Source organism: Protopterus annectens, chromosome 3.part0, assembly GCF_019279795.1.
Source record: "Protopterus annectens isolate FY-2018-M chromosome 3.part0, PAN1.0, whole genome shotgun sequence".
Lineage (NCBI taxonomy): Eukaryota > Metazoa > Chordata > Ceratodontiformes > Protopteridae > Protopterus > Protopterus annectens.
The window spans coordinates 794,813,334-794,828,815 of NC_056731.1; the positions used below are offsets into that span (position 1 = coordinate 794,813,334).

Sequence of the window (15,482 nt, forward strand, 5' to 3'; positions counted from 1 at the left end):
AGATGGCTTTCTTCGGTCATCTCTGAAATTTATACTCAGGGAAAACAGCTGTGCTCAAAACCTAAAGCACATTCAACTAGGAGCTTAGCTACTTCTACAGCTTTTCAAGCTAGACTTCCTTTGGACACTATTTGTGCAGCGCCACTTGGGCTACTCCTCACACTTTTGTTTCCCATTACAAATTGGACTTGGCCTCCAGGGACAGAGCCAGTTTTGGCTCTACAGTCCTCAAGAGTTTGTTCCATTGAGCCACCCAGGATAGAGGTGCTAGGGGCGGTCCCATCAAGCAAGAATGAAGGCGAGATTGACAACTTAACATTAAGAAGTTATGTACCTACCATAACGTTCCATGTTAGTTGTCTTCTCGCCTTCTTTCTTCGACCCTCCCTCCTTCCCCCTGGCCTGGACAGACCTTGTATAAGAAACTGTTATGCTAAAGACCATTCAGACCTGGTCCTTTTTCCATCTGTAAGTTTCTTTCTTCCTTTGGGAAGTATTTTATGCTTGGTGCTATTGCCCTTTGTCAGCAAACGAGATCTGGGTACTTACCGCCTTGCATCATGGGATATGGGGCTGCCTCGAGCTGGTAAAAGTGACTCTCGAGCTTAGCAAGTGCCGAGTCAGAGCCGAGGGATTGGCTCCGAACCCATCAAGCAAGAAAGAAGGCGAGAGAAGACAACTAACATGGAACGTTATGGTAGGTACATAACTTCTTATTTTCAAATGACTGGCTGGATGATAAGGTCTTAATTCCTTTTAGGCACCTGTCTACTGAGGATGTGCAGCAATTAGTAACTGAGGCAATAAAGCCTGTTTTGAGACAGTCATATATTAGCAAATGTAAAAGGTTTTCTAGTTGGTGCCAGCAACATAACCAGCACCCATTCACGGCTAGTTGTTCTCTGTTTTTGCAATATTTTGTGTGATTTACTATCTTATGGCCTTTCTCATTCCTCTATCAAGGTTCATTTATCAGCAGTTTCAGAGTGTCAGCCTATACAGCCTCCCCTTTCAAGGTAGTCTCATGTCCAAATGTTAATGAAAGTTGTTTTGCATAAGAAAGTGCCAAGTAAATTGGTGGTGCCTCCTTGGGATCTTAATTTTGTTTTGGAGAAGCTAATACCTGCTCCATTTGCACCATCTAATCTGGCTGACTTGAAGTTCTTTACTGATTGCTCTGGCCTCTTGCGGGAAGGGTATTTGAGTTGCAGACTCTTATGGTGAGTCAATCTGACCACATTTTCCTTAGGGGCAGGGTTTCTTTGAGAAAAGATTCTTATTTTCTTTTAAGTGATATCCAAGTTTACTTAAAGCCAAACTTAACATCTCCCTCTTTTCTTTACTGAAACTAAAACTGAGTGAGAAGGGATATTCCATATCTTGATGTCCACAAGCAACTTGGGTACTATCTTGACAGAACTATATTTCTCAGATCTTTGGATCAAGTGTTTATTTCTTGTGAAGGTAAAAAGAAGGAACAACTTGTGTCAAAACAGACTCTTTCTAAATGCTTGTCTAAGGCTATTACCTTTTGTTATATTCACCATAACAAATCTGTTTGAGGCAGATTGAAGGCACTCTGTACAAAGGCCTTGGCTTCATCTATGGACTCTAGCAATATTCTGGAAGCTGCTACTTGGTCCTCTCTGCATACTTTTACAAAGCACTATAAGCATGATTCCTTCTATATATCCAGTTCAAGCTTTGCTAGGACCATTCTCTAGGGGTTCCTCTGCTTTCTTCCGTCCACCTTTCAAATTTAGTTAGGTCTGGTAATGTACCCATATAGCTGAGACTACTGCAGCAGTGATTAATATAATGTACATAGTGCATAGCTGAGCTTACTATAATAGTAGATGTTCTAATGATCACTGCTGCAGTAGCCACTCTCTCCTCCATTCCCCTTGCTTTTCTGGTGTGTTTTTTTATGCAAAGGTGTGGACATTTGTGTGTTGTTGTTCCTAGCATAGTCCTTTCAAGGCTAAGCCTCTCTCCTTCTGCTGGCAGGAAAACTCTGAAGGGCTTTGTGCCCAAACTTATCTTTTAATCAGCTGAGCTGAATCTGCTTGACAGTTTGGACACATGGAAGGTGCCCTCTAGCTTTGGAAGCTCGCCAGCTGTTGTACCCATGGCAGTATGTAACCCATATAGCTAAGGCTGCAGCAGTGATAACTCAAGCATCTACTATTATGGTAAGTTGAACTTACACAACTGTACTTTCTTGCTCTTTGGACTCTTTACTGGTCCCAGTGGCAGACAACATGGGGACAAAGGAGGTGCATAGCTATCCATACCTGGGCAACTGTTGCATCAGGCCCTGATGGAGTAGAAGAGCTAGCAAATCCTTAAGATTACAACTGATTACATTCAGATTTTGGGTGTTTTTCTATCAATATCCCCAAATCAAATCTGGCTCTGTATATAGACCTTAGTATTTCTGGGGGCTATACCGGACATGGTAGAAAGCAAAGTATATATACTGGTGGAAAAAGGCTATATTTTTATAACCTTTTTCTTTTTGTCTTCAGAAACTTGATGTCAGCAAGATAAGTCCTTAAAGTCCTAATGCATATGGCCTCTTTTGTTATGATGATTCTCCTAGTGAGGCTTCATATGAAGAAGGACCAGTGGTTTCTAAAATCCTCCTGGGATCAGTACCCACAGTCCCTAGACAAAATTCTACCCGTTCTTCCTTGTATCCAGAAGTTTGTTTGTTGGGTAGAACAGGTACACAAAAATGAGAACCTATCCTTTGCTCCATCTGAGCTGAACCTGTCACTAATAATGAATGCCTTGGGCCTCATGTGAGGGGAAGGAAGGCATGTACACCATAACTTAGAGTCCAGAGCAAGTAGTCTTCTTTGCTCCATATTAACCTGGAATGCCAAGAAAAAAATATGGGTGAGGCCGGTTGATGCTATGGTGGTGGCGGCGGCCACCAAGAAAGAGATGTCTGAAACCTCTTCTACTGTCCATCATTCTCATAGAGATTCCAGGACTATGGACAGGTATGGGAAACGCATCTTTAGTTCTGTGACCTTTGCTGTGTTATCGCTCAACTACTTGACTCATTTTACCCATCTTTAAAGAGATCTCCTAAAAGAGCTTGGAGATACTCTGCAGGGTAGTACAGGTGGAGGTGTCTCTGAGAAGGTGACTGCCCAGCTTAATACCCTTAATTCCATAGTTAACTTGTCCATGCAGCTCATTTCCTGTGCAGCTGATGGTTCGAGTCGGGCAGCGGGTTCAGCAGTAGCTCTTCAGAGACATTCCTGGATGCACTTATGCTCCTTTGCGGAAGCCTTCAAGTCTTCTTTCATTAACACCCATTCGATGGCTTGTCTCTTTTCGGGCCCAAAGTCAAGGAGACTCTCACTAGGTGTGAGCAAGATGGAAAGGCTCTATCTTCCATACTAGTCCATTTTTCCACCCCTACTAGACCATACCCCAAAGGGCAGAAAGGTGGAAAAATGTGGTTCCGGAAGTCCCAAGGAGCTTTCCAGAACACACATAGTGAACCCCCCTCCAGGGGCAGAGGAGGGGGTAATAATGGAAGATGCTGCCCCGGCGGCAGAGGGGGTCCGCAAAACCAGGGCGACAGGGATCAGTTCTTTGGTAAGCCTTACCAGCGCTCCTGAAAGGAGGCCCAACTGTCCTACTCTGGAGGCAGTCAGGGGTCGCTTGTCTTTGTATCCAGACGCCTGGCTAGGAATTACAAAAGATTCTTGGGTACAAAGCATTGTTACCAGAGGTTACATCATCCCATTCTTAGAACCCCCACCTGTTCGGAAGAAAATCCCAGACGTTCCATCCAGTCTCAGGGATCAAGCAGCCATAGAAATCCAGAGGCTGCAGGAAAACAGAGTCATCCAGCCAGTCCCAGCAGACCAGATAGGATCCTGAACTTACTCCAGATTCTTTTTAGTTCCAAAGAAAACAGGGGACTCAAGGCCCATCTTGGACCTCAGCAGACTCAACACCTTCATGAAAAAGGAGAAGTTCCGGATGGTCATGCTTCAATCAATCCTTCCGTTCCTAGGAACGGGCAATTGGATGTGCTCTATAGATCTCAAGGATGCATACTATCATATCAAAATGGCCAGACCTTTCAGAGATCACTTGCGTTTCCGGCTGGGAGCTAGTCACTACCAATTCCGAGCACTGCCCTTTGACCTCACAACAGCACCCAGAGTGTTTGCCAAATGCATGGCAGTGGTTACGGCTCACCTGAGGCATCTAGGATTCACAGTGTTTCCATATCTGGACGACTGGCTCCTTACTGCCCCCTCCAGGCATCAACTAATTCTGTCCAGGAATCACACTTTCAGTCTGTGCTCTCCGTTAGGGATAACTATAAATTTCGACAAGTCTGCGTTGTCGCCATCTCAGAGTATCTCCTTTATCAGAGCAGAATTAGACACCACCACTGCCATGGTAAAATTGCCACTGGACAGAATAGCCACTCTTCGAAACCAGGTACCAGCCTCTCAAGTATTGAAACTACTAGGTACTATGGCAGCTACACTCATAGCAGTTCCTCTGGTACGCATGCACATGAGGATACTTCAGTGGTTGCTCTTCACCCAGTGGTCTTACCAACAACTTCCAATGTCATTCTTGATAATGATTACAGATGTTGCAAGAAGGATCTTAGTTGGTGGTTGACCAGCCATTAGGTAACAGTAGACCGACCATTTGTTTCTACCATGCCATCAGCCACGGTGACCATGGATGCTTCTCTGATAGGGTGGGGGGGGGGGCTTTTTCAGGGGAAGAACAGCCTAAGGCACCTGGTCAGAAACAGAGTCACAATTGCACATCAATATTCTGGAGCTGAGAGTGGTGCTTTTGGCTATGCAGCACTTCCATGACTCTCTTCCTCCGGAGGTCGATTGCAATCCAGACAGACAACATGTCTGTGGTGTGGTACATCAACAAGCAAGGGGGAACCATGTCTTACCCCTTATGTCGAGAGGCCTTGAGAATTTGGCAGTGGTTGTATCCACTGGGCGCTTTCTGATAGCAACGCATGTCCCGGGGAAATCCAACGTGATCGCGGACAAACTGAGCAGAGCCATTCTGTTACCGCATGAGTGGTCTCTCAAAGACGAGGTTGCGGAGATGATTTTCCACAGATGGGGCCAGCCTTGCTGCGACCTGTTTGCATCCCCTATGAATGCCAAATGCAGAAGCTACTTTGCCCTGAATCCCCCACCATGGGACAACCCAAGGGACTCGCTCATACAAGATTGGCCACCAGGACTCCTATATGCCTTTCCACCAACTCCCCTGATTCCGAAATTCTTACAGAAAGCCAAAGCCCTGGTAAAGACTGTAATCTTAATAGCCCCTTTTTGGCCTCGACAGATTTGGTTTCCCTTCCTTCGACTCTATTAACTGAAGGAACCTTGGATTCTGGACCCAGTTCCAGATATGCTGACACATTCGTCAGAGGTCCTCCATCCCTCTCTTCATTCCCTCAGACTGACAGCTTGGCTGCTCCGATTCCCAACCTAGCCAGGTCACACAACTTTTTCTCAGAGGTACAGCATATTCTTGTATCTTCGTATAAAGCTTCCACTAGAAAGTTGTATGCCAGCAAATGGAAGCGATTTGCTTTTTGGGCCTCCCAGCATAATATTAATCCTTGCATTGCCCCGATTGCTAGTATTCTGGTATTTCTGTCTAAGCGTTTTCATGAAGGTGCTGCAGCTGCCACTATAAGAGTTCAATTGGCTGGAATTTCGAATTTCCACTTCGGATCTGAAGGTTCTAACCTAATGTCTCACAGACTATGTAGGGCCTTCTTAAAGGGTACCATTCATCTGAGGCTGCCTGTTAGACAACCTTTTACTCCCTGAAATCTAAATTTGGTGCTGTCACAGATTATTCTCCCTCCCTTTGAGCCTGCATCATCCTGCCTTTTAAAATTCCTGTCTTAGAAAACAATTGTCTTGGTAGCCATTACCTCAGCACGTAGAGTGTCCGAGCTTCAAGCCCTATCTATCAAAACCCCATATTTGGTGTTTCATCCCGACTGTCACTGATAACTAATCCTTCCTTCCTTCCAAAGGTGTGTTCCGAGACTAACCTGAATCAAACTATCAAACTTCAAACCTTTTTCAGTAACCATGCTAACAAGTTGGAGTATATGTTGCATAAGCTTGATGTTCACAGACAATTGAGATTGTATTTGGACAGAACAAAGGAATTTAGGAAATCTGAACAACTCTTTGTTTCTCATGCTGACACTAAGAAGGGGCTACCAGTGTCTAAAGTTACCCTTTCCAAATGGTTAACTGACTGCATTAAATTTACATACTCCTCAGCTAACCAACCATTAGAGCATGGCATTCCACTAGGGCAGTTTCCACTTCTGCTTATGTGGCTCGATTGCCTTTGGACACTATATGTGCAGCTGCCACTTGGTCCAAGCCGCATGCATTTATCACTCGTTACAAAGTGGACAGGGCCTCCAGAGACAGGGCTTCCTTTGGTTCCACTGTCCTCAGGAATATACTCCTGTGAGCCACCCAGGATTAGGGTGCTTGGGAAGCTACCCATGTGTAAGAATGAATGGCGAGATTGAACAACTTCACATAAAGAAGTTATGTACTTACCATAATGTTCAATGTGAGTTGTTCATCTTGCCTTCATTCTTACATTCCCACCTGCCTTCCCCCTCCAGGTTCTCGAAGAACGAGTAAGACTTGTGGTCTGGTGGGTTTTGTTATGCGACATCTTACTCCAGCTGGAGTATCTGTTATGTGTTATATCTGTTACATGCTGAGATCTGGGGTGGGGCAGAGAGCGTCATGGGGTGGGGGCTTGGCCTTGGGCTGCTCTAGGATCTTGGGCTTGTGGGGGGCGGCTGACTTGGGGCCGATGGGTCAGCTCCGAGTCCACGTGTAAGAATGAAGGTGAGATGAACAACTTACATGGAACGTTATGGTAAGTACATTTTGTAAGCAAGTAGGCTTGAAAAATCAGGTAAAATGGCAAAAGCTATGAAAAATGCTAAATTTCTAATATCTGCAAAAATGTTAGTGTTTTTTTTTTTCATTCGCAAATGTTTATTGGGAGCCAAGAAATCTAAAGCTGAAGGCAATTGTGCATTATGTTCTGAATGAAATTTACAAAGATTCATTGCTGACTACTATTTCATGGAGATGAGCTGTCTGAAGGTGCAAGCTTTTTATCTTGAGAGTACTAAGGATTCTTTGCTAAGGAAAATGCAAACTGTAAAGGTATAATGACAAGCAATTCAATGACAAATAAAAGTTTGAAATTATGGTAAATGAATAAGATATAACAGCTTCCCTAGCAGACATAACACTTTAATGCATTTAATAGAAGAGTGTACAGTTTAGTTTTATTTAAAGATAGGCAGAGCACTGTTTCACAGTGCTAAAAGTTAATGTTTTCTGAAAGCATACAAGCTGTTTTTTTTATTTGGATCTGGGAGGAGGGAATAGATATAACAGACAAGAATCGATGTAAGTGGGAACACAGGCTGTAGCATGCACTTTAGAATGGATAACCTTAATTTTAGGCTATGTAGTGCCTGTGGGTGCAGTCAATTTGGGACATTTGTTCCTATCTGAAGGGTTAAACTTCTTGTTTTGAAGATGTACATATTTTTGTGTTTGTTCTATGTTAGTAGGTAATGGAGGTGTTTTGAAGGTGCATTCACTTTTTTTTTTTTATTTGTGGGTTTTCATTAAATCAAAAAGTATTGAAAAATGTAACAGGTTCAATTGGAGATGAGAAGAAGCAACTGTTTAAACAATCAGCCTGTCAAACATTAGTGTATGCATGTAACACAAAAGTTGGAAATATGCTTTCAAAAAAGTGGTCATGTATAATAGGTGGGAACAATAGCTTCTTATCTTGATGGCCATGCTGTCCATATTATCTAGGAAGGTAAATGGCCTTACAGGTTCAGACAAAAAGGAAAGCATATTTAATTATATTAAGAAATGCAGAGTACAAATAGCAATGCTGCAGGAGACACATTTGGGAAAGAAATGTATTTGAATTTGACAAAGAAAGGATTTCTATATAGATAATCAGCTGAATATCAGGGACAAAGGAAAAGAAGAGTAATTATATTAATTGCTAGAGGGGTTCCACTGGTGATAGAAGAGGGAAAAAGACAATAATGGTAGATTTGTGGTAGTAAGGGTCAATTGGCAAGGGAGGAGAATTATGCTGGAGTGTATTTATATTCCACTAAAAACTGCTGTTATTGAGCTTAAGAAAATTTTGGTAGAAATATGTTACCCACTTCCAGTAGAGAATATTACTTGCAGGTACAGAATTGGACTTGAATTTCAATAGTTAGGATGTATCAGAGGGCATAGAAGGGGAAAATATAACAAAAGAGGGTAGATTTCTGAAGAAATTTATTAAAATATTTGGTATTCAGGAATTCAGTAGTAGGAGCTCGGACAGAATTTACATATTATTCCCCAAGGTACAATAACTCGTCTACACTAGGCAGAAATTATATTTCACAGCAGTATTTGTACTGAACTGAAAGTTTCAACATAGATCCTATAACTGATTATACGCTTGGGTATAAGTATAAATGAGACACTGGCTGTTTCCTGCCTACCTATTAAAAAGAGATGCTTTTTACAGAGTGGGTAATGGAAATTACTTGACAGCTATTAGGGAATATAGAAAATAGGTTATAGCCAGTGAGTGGGATAAAATTAAAAATTGAGCTAAAACAGGATAAAAATAAGAGAGATACATGGTTAAGAAGTAACAGAAAATACATAGAGGGGTTGACAAAGGTTAAAGTATTGCAGAATAAGGGAAATCTCAGAGAAGAAGAATCATAAATACTTGGTCTAGGGATCTAACCCTCATCTGCAACATCAACATAATGGTTTGGAGGGATGGGTATGTTTCACAGAGGGTACTGTTGCTGTGGAACAGACTCCCCATCCACATAAAACAAAGTTCATCCCTGAGTCCAGCTTAGATCTATAGATAGTAAACAGAAAATTTACCCCAGGACTGCCCCCTGTGCTACTAATGGACAGAGGCAGCTTCTGAATGCTTTATCTCATGCATAGATCTTCAGGTTATATATGGGTATGATCACAGTAATTCTCATTAGGGGTTATATATAATTATCGACCATGGGGTGGGTAAAGCCAGTCTGTAACCAAATGGGATAGGTTATTTTGAGCACAAAAAATTTAATTGGTTATGCTTAAAGTGGCCCACAAGAGCAGCCTGCCTAGCTAAGTAACGTGTGAGTTTAGAAAGATTGCTGTTAAGCTACTATTTTTTCATATTAACTCCAGAGTACAAAAACTTTTAGCACATCAATTTAGACTACAGAAAATTGAAGAGGTTGTTGTCAAACTCATGGGGAATATAACAAGAAAAGTAACCAGAGATCATTTAGAGGTATTACAGATATTTTGGAAATTTTATGAACATTTGTATAAAGCAGAGAAATGTGGAAATCGAGAAAGAACACAAAAGGAAGTATTTATGGAAGACTTAATTATGTCAAGGTTTGAGGTAGACGAGACTCACCAATTGACAATTAAGATGGAAGGGGATGAGATAAAAATGGCGATGTATAATCTATCTTCAGGTTTCCAGGAACAGCTGGTATTCATGGAGAAGTTCTGAAGTTAGGAAAGAAGAAAGTGATAAATATCTGGAAGATTTTGTTTAACAGTGTTTTAAAGGAGGGGAACATCAACATCTTGGAAGAAAGCTGTGATGGCTGTATTACATAAGGATGGTCAATACTCATGAAACCCAGCCTCATACAGATGCATTTCAATTTTGAACCATGATTGTAAATTGTTACTGTCTATACTAGCTAAAAGAATGGCAAAGGTGTTATCAAAATTGATGGTTATTGATCAGTGTGGTTTTGTGGATGGGAAGCGAACATTTGATGACATTAGTAGAACAAGAATGATCCAGCTGGAATGTAAGAAAATACTGCTGTTTTTTTGGTGGGTCTTGATGCAGAGAAAACATTCAATAGAGTAAGCTGGGATTTTATGAGTAGGGCAATGGAAGCATTTGCATTCCCAGATGCAATAATAAGGTTAATTACGAGGATATATGAAGGATCAGATGAAAGATGTTGTGCTTTTACATAGGAACCATGCAGGTGTATCCTCATTCCCTTTGATATTTGCTTTATATTTAGAGCCATTGGCAAATAAAATAAGGTGCATAGAAATGCAAGGATATAATTAGTATGGTAGTCAAGAAATGTTGGCTTTATTTACAAATTATATTATTTTGTACAGGGTAGATCCAAAGGGGGACATCTCAATGTTGTGGAACATTTTGTATCAAGTCTTTCATGATGTAAAATTAATGAAGATAAATCAAAGGCTTTAGCCATAAATTGCGATTCCCATATTTATAGGGACACGGTAAGATGAAGTGTTTAGGAGTATGGATTGGGAAGGCTTCTGTTATGGCAGCTAGGGATGTCATACCTCACAACCTCTTAGTGCAAGAAATCTGGACAAAGCCGTAAATCATGGGGGGACAAAGGCCCAAAAATAGGGAATTTTTAAATAATGCTCTTACAAACTTAGAAAGTGTATAGAATAGCAGATTTTGTGTTGGTATTTTGGGTTGGGAAGGTGGCCTAATGGTTAAGGTGTTTGCCTTACAAACACAAGGTGCAGGGTTTGAGTCTCACAAGGGATAATTGGCTAGGCTTAAAATAGCTCGCAAGGGCAGTTAGTCTAGTACTAACCTATGAAAGTGTTGGTGTGTCTGAATAAATAAAGGAAATGAGAATGACCCTTAATAAAGATAAAGTAAGGATTTAGGTGATGTGGTGAACACTGGGGGGTGTGTATTTTTCAATGAATAAAGTGTCTTTGCTAGGGATAAAACTTGGGAAAAATTATATAGTTTTGACGCAGTGGGAGAGTTTGATAAAAGAAATGAAAGAAATATGTGTTTTGTGGAGGATGTATAGACTAGCATTCAGGAAAAAGGTTTATCTGGTGAATTCTGTATTAATGGCAAAAACAGCATATGTGTCAACTGTTTATATGATCCAAGAAAAATATAAAAAAGAAATTGTGAAACCAATGTTTACTTTCATACTGGGTTAAAGATTAAATCCAGTGAAAAGGGATGTGGGCTGTATATGAGTGAAGATGAAGGGTGATTGGGGTTACTAAATCCGGTTGTTTATTCTGCTTCTTTAAACTTGTACACAGTATTAAAGCGGGGTAAAGGAAGGGAATGAGAAACTAATAGTGAGGACGTTTAAATATAACTGCCAGAAGTTCTGTGAGATGATGAGATTAATAAAAAGCGAAAAAGTATATGTAAATGAAATTAAAAATTATCAAGAAAACTAACATGGAAAATAAAAATTGATGATTTAGAGACAGGTAGAAGAATGTGGTCTAATGTTACGAACTAATATTATTATATAAGGAAAATTTACCAGAATAAGTGGTTAAAGCCATTAAAGTAAGGAAAAAGTTGTGTAACAAGACAGTAGAGTGTAAGGATTTCCTATGGAGACTGGTAATAAATAAGTTACCGATAAAGGAGAATGTGTCATATAAAAAGAAAGTTGAAAGAGTGTGTTTGTTTTTTGAGGAGGAAGAGACAGCAATGCATGTTTTTTTTTAAATGTAAAAGAGTGGTGAAAAGTTGTGTGAAGAAAAATTTTTTTGAAAATATTAGTGACATAAACAATATAGATATGAATAAGGTTATGTGTGGATATTATAAGAACAAGAAGAAAGAATATGTAAGAAGGCTAGATAAGAATTCATTTTATGTAAAATGAATTTTTTTAATGGGAAAATGGATTTTGACTAACATATTATGGAAAATTAGATTATGGTTGTGGAAGATGGAGTGAGGGTCAGTTATGGAAGAATAACAATGAGGATGTTATGAAAAATGATACATAGTGAAAAAAATAGAAATGCATCTGTACCTGTAAATGTTTATATTTTGTAAATATGTAAATAATGTTTTTTATGTAGTGTTAAATAAAGGACTCTATTCTTTTTAATAAATGTGATGGGAACTTTTGTATCCACCTGAGCAACTACCAATGCAGGCAGATGGGACCTCAGTTTGACATCTCCTCCAAAGGACAGCACACTCAGGAATGCAGTGTCACTGGGAGTGGAATGGAGTAAATACGGTAAAGATGAGAGGGGATGGTCACTATGGTAAATTAGGCTAATGAGGAAGAGTCTAGGGGTCTAGGGAATCTGATAAATATTTTTAGATGGGCATCAGGGATGAAGAGTGAAGCAGAAAGATCAGGAAGGTGGTTGTTTTAAGTACCAACAGAGTATTTGCAAGTAACGAATGAGAGATACATATTTTTTATTGCATAAAATATGGAAGACGATCCTGTGCATTTTGTTGTGACATCAAACTGAACAGTATGTAGGCTGAAAGAAAAAGTAAGCTTGATTTGAGGACAGGTTATAGGTATCTAACTGCTGGCACAGAGAGTTAAGACTTTGAGCTATGGTGCTTATGTTACAGGGTTTGATTCCTGCAGCACTCATTTGTCAACCGTGTGACCTTAAGCAAGTCTACAAACCAGACAGTACTTGGATACAACTGGAAATTTGAATTAGGCTTCTTGGTGGTCCTCTGGAATGCAAGCCTAGTAACTATCTGTGAGGAGGAAGATTTTTAAGAGATGGGCAGTATTCAAAGTGCAGAAGATTTTTAAGTGCAGAAAGAATTAGGGTAGCTTTAAGTTATACTGGTAAACTGACAACATTGGAAAGAGTGATGTAGTGGTGTTCTTTGTGAGGGGAGCAGAACGTAAACTGGCATGTTTTGTCAAGTATTACTTGGAGTGTTGAAGATCCTTTTTCCATCTCCATCTGAATGCAAAATATCTAAGATTTTTCCCTTGTCTATAAGATCCAAATCTACCTACCTGATGTATGTTCTTGTTAAGGCATCACCTGTGTCCCGGTTTCTTAGTTGTAACAGTCTACATGCTATAATTAATATCTGGCATATTCAGCTCCCACATAAGAAGTGTCTCTCCTTTTTTTCCAATATTATGTATTTATTTTGAATTGTCTTTTTCTTCCTTTTAATGATGAGGTCTCTTTCCCTTGAGGCAAGATGTCTATTGTACATAAAATCTGTAGTATTCTTGAGAAAAATATTACATGTAAATATGTTTATTAGACATGTAAGTACATTCTTCCTTATTTGTGTCTTACATAGTATGCAAATTATGTATTTTGGATTAAACATTTGAGTTTTGTCTTGCTGAATCATTTATAATGTTCAGACTTAGGTTTGTTGAGATTTTGCTTGTAGATTGTGTTTGTCTTACTGTGGTCCAGCATTTAAATTTCAAGGCCGTCTTGCTTGTGGCACTATTAGGGTTGAATGCTCAAGAACAGGTAAGTGGTTTGGTCAGGTTAAGAAGGAGTTAGTGGGATTCAAACATCAGGTGTCTAGTTTTATATTTCAGTGTTTTGACTACTGAGCAGTGTTGCTTACAAAGTGCTGAATAAATTTAACAAATGAGATGTTGTAATAATGTTAACTGTGGTGCCAGCTAGTTTGCCAGTAAGTAGCTTCTGTAACATATCTTTTAACACAGGATGCTTACATGTTTTTAAAAGTGCAGAGTATACAGAAATACCATTATAAATCATCAGAATAAAGGAAAGGAGTAGTATAACTAGGTTGTTTTCTTTGGGATTAAAATCAAATTGCAGTTCCTTTTCTACATTGTTATCACCTCACTTTTAGAAAGATTGTATTGTTTAAATGTTCTAAGAGACTTTTAAGAGGGCCTTTCAATGTTTTTCTTGGTCTGCATAATGCAGACCTACAAAGACAGCATGGAATAATTTTAGCAAACTCCTCTTTAGCAATGCTTGGCCTGTGTGCAAGATATTCGCTTGGCAAAGGTCACTGTTATTGGAGCAAATACTTGTAAAGTTACACATGTAGGTGGGGATTAGGGTGCACTGCTTTCTACCTGATAAAGTGTAATATTTTTAGCAAATACTTACCAACTTTAGAGTTTCTATTAAAATTATTATTATTGTAGTGCTTCTGACAAATTGGGCCAAAATACTCAGGTTTTACGAAGCCTTGCCATAACCTTATTTACCTGCTAGAGTATACCCTGCAGGTTTTATTGTTGAATTTGTATAAAGTTTCTTTAAAAGGCACATTTTACAGGCTCCAGCCATTTATAATAATGTTTTTGGAAACCTGTCTGTAGGAGCTAGAATGTGATGTTTCTGTTGAAGATGAAAATCGACAAGAATGGACCTTTACTCTCTACGATTTTGATAACAGTGGAAAAGTAACCAAAGAGGTATCGCTTCATTTTTTTTAAAATTTCTTTACCTCTGCAGTAAAAAGCACAATCCTGACCAATATGCATTGGTTCATATTATATTTACACATTTGCACCAGGTATTTCTACACCCTGTGTTATGCATGGAATAATGTACCATTTTTACTTCTTTGTGACTCTGTTATGCATTTTTGGATAATTCTGCAGGAAATTGTAAACTGTTGAACAACTGCATGCTCTTTTCTGCCAAACACATGCATGGATTTTTTTTATCTTTTTTAATTTTGTTTTGTTCATGTGCATTGTCATGTTCTGTAGTATATTGCAACATACTACAGTACTGTGTATTTACCTTCGCTGAGCTATTGTATACGCACTTTGTCATGAAGACGTGTATTTATTTTTTCCATATTAGAGTGGTATGCTGTGCTCTTTATTGCATACAGAGAGTGTTGTGTGCAGTGGTGATGGATTTTCAATTTGCATGGTATTGCATATGATTAGACTGTGAATTACTTTAGTGTATTGATCGTCATGGTCCTGGTACATTAATGCATGTTTTTCCAATCCTCCAACTTGTATATATTTTAAGCCTCGTGTATTTTACTAGGTGGTTATTTACTTTTGCATGTAATTTCTGTAGATGGTGTTTAGCACATGGCACTTTGTGCACTGCTGTGATGTACAGTGAATTACTATGTTTTGCGCTTGCAGGATGATTTTGTCTATAACAACAGTATGGTTTAGTTAATTGTGCTTTCTCTGCAGAAGGTATATTTGCAGTGTGTAGTGCCTTAGTGTGCTGCATCATGCATGTTTGAGGTGTTTTTGAAGGGGATTCTTTTTTGTAAAAAGTCTGAATTGCTGAGTCCATTTCACTGAAATGACCAATGTTCTTCATATTGTTCACTGTTATAATCATTAGTGTTAAGATTACTGCCTGCAGCAGCCCAAGGTCGGCCTGACTTCTAGAGCTTTACTTCCCTGTCTTGGCTTCAGCTGACATCAGGATGTCGGTTATATAAGAGGGGCTTCGGCTGATGCCATCTTCTGTGTTTTCTAGCCACAGTGTGTGTGTGTGTGTGTGTGTGTGTGTGTGTGTGTGTGTGTGTGTGTGTGTGTGTGCGTGTGTGTGTGTGTGTGTGTG

General features: G+C 39.6%; 1 protein-coding gene across 1 annotated transcript in view; it reads left to right on the forward strand.

The window, feature by feature from the left end:
- The window catches only part of NKD2 (NKD inhibitor of WNT signaling pathway 2), a 420,097-nt gene that overhangs the window by 286,637 nt on the left and 117,978 nt on the right, over positions 1 to 15,482 (forward strand). The window contains exon 3 of the mRNA XM_044065142.1: positions 14,258 to 14,353. Coding sequence (XP_043921077.1) covers positions 14,258 to 14,353 — 96 coding nt within the window. The remainder of the gene's footprint in view (positions 1 to 14,257; positions 14,354 to 15,482) is intronic.